This window comes from Pyxicephalus adspersus, chromosome 10 (genome assembly GCF_032062135.1).
Source record: "Pyxicephalus adspersus chromosome 10, UCB_Pads_2.0, whole genome shotgun sequence".
NCBI lineage: Eukaryota > Metazoa > Chordata > Amphibia > Anura > Pyxicephalidae > Pyxicephalus > Pyxicephalus adspersus.
This window is the reverse complement of record NC_092867.1, coordinates 49,420,332-49,423,497: the sequence shown is the minus strand read 5'-3', so window position 1 is coordinate 49,423,497 and position 3,166 is coordinate 49,420,332. Positions and strand designations below refer to the sequence as shown.

Here is a 3,166-nt window from a genome sequence, read left to right as displayed (position 1 = left end):
CTAAGTGACATTTAACCTTTGTCTTCTGTTAAAAGCTGCCTAGACATGAAGCTAGTCATACACTCCTAATGATACTTGATAGAACTAGAACTAGGCCTAACAAACTATCTCTTAGTTTATAATCATGGTTCTAAAGGAATGTTTACAATATCTAAAATGGAGAAATACTTACAGTCAGACGAGGAACTTGTGTCCAGTGAGGCCTGAAGCAGAGAACAAAGTGAAAATCAGTGGAAGACCTGCATGACTGGGAAGCGATGGGAGCAGGCAGGGGAAGGGTTGAGAGTTAGCATAGAGAAGGGGGGGGGAGTTGCTGCATTAGTATGCTGAGTGACCACGTGTAGGGGGGAAGGGAGAAGAGGAGTGAAAAGGGGGGTGAGCCGGAAAGGGAGGGTCTTTTTTTCAGCGTGACGGAGAAAAGGAAAAAAGTTTTTCCCACCTGCCCGCCCTGTTTTTAGGTGTTTCGGTGAGGTCCTCGAGGGAAGGAGTGGTATTGGACGGTTTCATGGGGGTGAGGGTCTCATCTATGGTATGGGACCCTCGGTAAGGTTGTTGTTAAATTGTTTTGTGGTAGGGCTGCGAGTGCTGCTGGTATCGTTCCCGAGCTGGAGGTGCGGCTGGGAGCATTACATATCACGGCGGTGCAGACCCATTATGTGCAAGGGGTTACAATAGTTGGGCCTTCGAGGACCAGTAACCAGGGGGTGTGTTTTAGAAAAAGGATGTTTTTATTAATGTATTGTTTACAGTTATTTGTTATTATTTGTAAGTTGTTATTATTTGTAGAATATGTTTTTATATTGTTATTTATGGTTATTTATTAAAAGAGTTAAATTTTTAAGTTATTTGTTAATGAACGGCCCAAAGGGGCCATTTAACCAAGTTGTGGTCTCAGTGTGTGTTTGGGGTAAAGGGGTGGGGGGAGGTGGAAGTGGGGCACGGCCTGCGGGAACTCAGCCCTATCACAGTCATGTGGAGGAGATGGTGGTGGCAAGGGCGCTGCAGCAGCTGTAGATAAAAAATGAACAGCATAAGTAAAAGTGGGTGGGCAGGACTAAAGTAGATTTGTAAGGTTAGTTAAGGTGAATAGATGAATGCTGAACTTCTAACTGATACTTTCTGCCTACTTCCAAAAATTTTAGGCAAACATTTGTCAGTACAACTATGGCCAACTAAACAACTCATGTCTATTTTTAGTCATGCTAGCCAACAACCTAGAAAGAATGTTCATTCGATGCATGATTAATGACCGGAAGCTACATGAAATCTTGCTAGATCTTTCTTTGTATTTGTAACCAAAAATGGTGAAAGTAGTGTGAGAATGTGTTGAATTTTAACATATGTTACAAAAGTTGATTCTAGGGTTAGCTTACAGGCAATGTCCTTGGCCTCGGCCGCCTCCTCTCCTTCATCGGAGGACTCTGGCTGCGGATGTGGTGCAGCGGGCTCCTCCTCAGGAGATGGCTCCTCCTCCGGGGATGGCTCCTCCTCCACCAGGGATGGCACCTCCTCCACCAGGGATGGCACCTCCTCCACAACCGGCTTCTCCTTTGGGGATGGCACTGGCACCTCCTCCCCCTCCCCCGGGGATGTCGTCTCCTCCTCCTTCAAATCCTGGGGGATGGCCAGGCGCCTGTGTGGCCACTGGATAATTCGCAGCCGGCGTGATGGAGAGTTGGCTGTAATAACAAAATCAAATATTCAAAATTACTAAAATTAATAAGGGTAGTAAAATATAGGAAGTGAAAAACAAACAGTTCTAGGCTAAACAATACTACTTTACACAAACAACAAACATTCTGAAACACCAGTCCTTAACAAGAGAAGACAAAATGCCAAACTTACCAGACAGGATGCGGTCCCCCACTTCGCGCACCAAATCCGGTCTTCTACGTTTGAGGTCGCTCCAAACGTGCTGAATTCGGGCGACAGTTGGGGGCCTCCCTTCAGGGGTCCACAGCCTGTCTGGCAGCCTCTCTGCAATTTGGCGCTTTACAAATATCGACCTCTGCTGGTCATATCTGTGCCTAATCATTGTCTATGTCCAAGAAAAACAGAAACAAAATGTGAGTTATTTTGACAACAACCAAACACCTGTTAAAAAGAAAAAAAAGGGATAACTAATTCATTCACTGATTTATATATTTTCTGTTGCAAATTGACATGGTTTGGTTGCAAATATAAACTGTTTGTTAATATTGTGTGTAGATATATATGGGTATACTATTACTATTACTAAGAAGCTTCCAGTTGCCACCCCACTATGCTCAATCCTGTTTAAATCATTGTAAAACCAATAATTGTGCTCCTAGATGTAAACTCTGTTTATGCGGTTTTAGTGAAGCATTAGTAAGTGCCAGACATACATACAATCTAGGGGTAAAATGTAAGCACTGTCGCACTGGGTCAGATAATGCAGCACATGTGGATTTATTTTGTTGACACGTGAAAAAAAAAGATCTATAAAAAAAGTGGAGAAATACAAAACACGGGAAAATCTATGTGAGACAGTAGAATAATGTGCCTTCACCAAAATCAGGTTTGTGGTGTGAGCTAGCCAGAGGACATTCTAGCAGAAGGCTTCCACTGTCCTCCGGACAAAGAAAGATCATCATGGGCACAGTGTGATATCTGTGTGTGGGAATTCTTCATGTCATATCTTGCAGCCTATGAGGACACTCATAGATAATAGTCCCAAAATATCTAAGAAATCCCAGGCCACCAAATTACAAGCATTTCCAGCCTTGCATGATAGAGAAGAGGCAAATTAGTGCTCTTCAAATGATCTACCTCTGATTGATTGAGCTTAATGGGGTAGAATCCTGAAGATTCTTACAAAGCAAACATACACACATCAAAAGATGTCCATGTACATAGTTGTGAACAGCCAATTTTAGGTGTGTGGACCTCTACCCAGCTCTCATCTGCAGCTGTAATCCATTGAAAGAACAATAGAGAATGCTCCATTCTCAGCTGTCATCCGTGCAGAGGATGCCAGCTGCCGATAAGAGCTGGGGACACAGGCTGTCCCTCCCCCATTCTATAGCTGTGCTGTGGCTTCTATATAAAAAACTGCTTGGTAAAATATGTCCACTCTGTGGGCATGTGTAACGACATCATGGGCACAGTGTGATATCTGTGTGTGGGAATTCTGCATCTCATATCT

General features: G+C 43.6%; 1 protein-coding gene across 2 annotated transcripts; it reads right to left on the bottom strand.

Annotated features, from left to right (window-relative positions):
- Window positions 1-841: 841 nt before the first annotated feature.
- Window positions 842-2,702, bottom strand: LOC140339763 (uncharacterized). Of its 2 annotated transcripts, XM_072424660.1 has the most exons (4): window positions 1,846-2,702; window positions 1,507-1,679; window positions 1,374-1,467; window positions 842-1,008 (listed from the first exon to the last, which is right to left on the bottom strand). In XM_072424660.1, exons 1-4 carry the CDS (start codon window positions 2,033-2,035, stop codon window positions 875-877), a joined length of 591 nt encoding a protein of 196 aa, XP_072280761.1. In that variant the 5' UTR covers window positions 2,036-2,702; the 3' UTR covers window positions 842-874. The 2 variants fall into 2 exon arrangements, with proteins under 2 accessions (XP_072280761.1, XP_072280760.1); XM_072424659.1 differs by having other exon boundaries at window positions 1,374-1,679.
- Window positions 2,703-3,166: the final 464 nt, after the last annotated feature.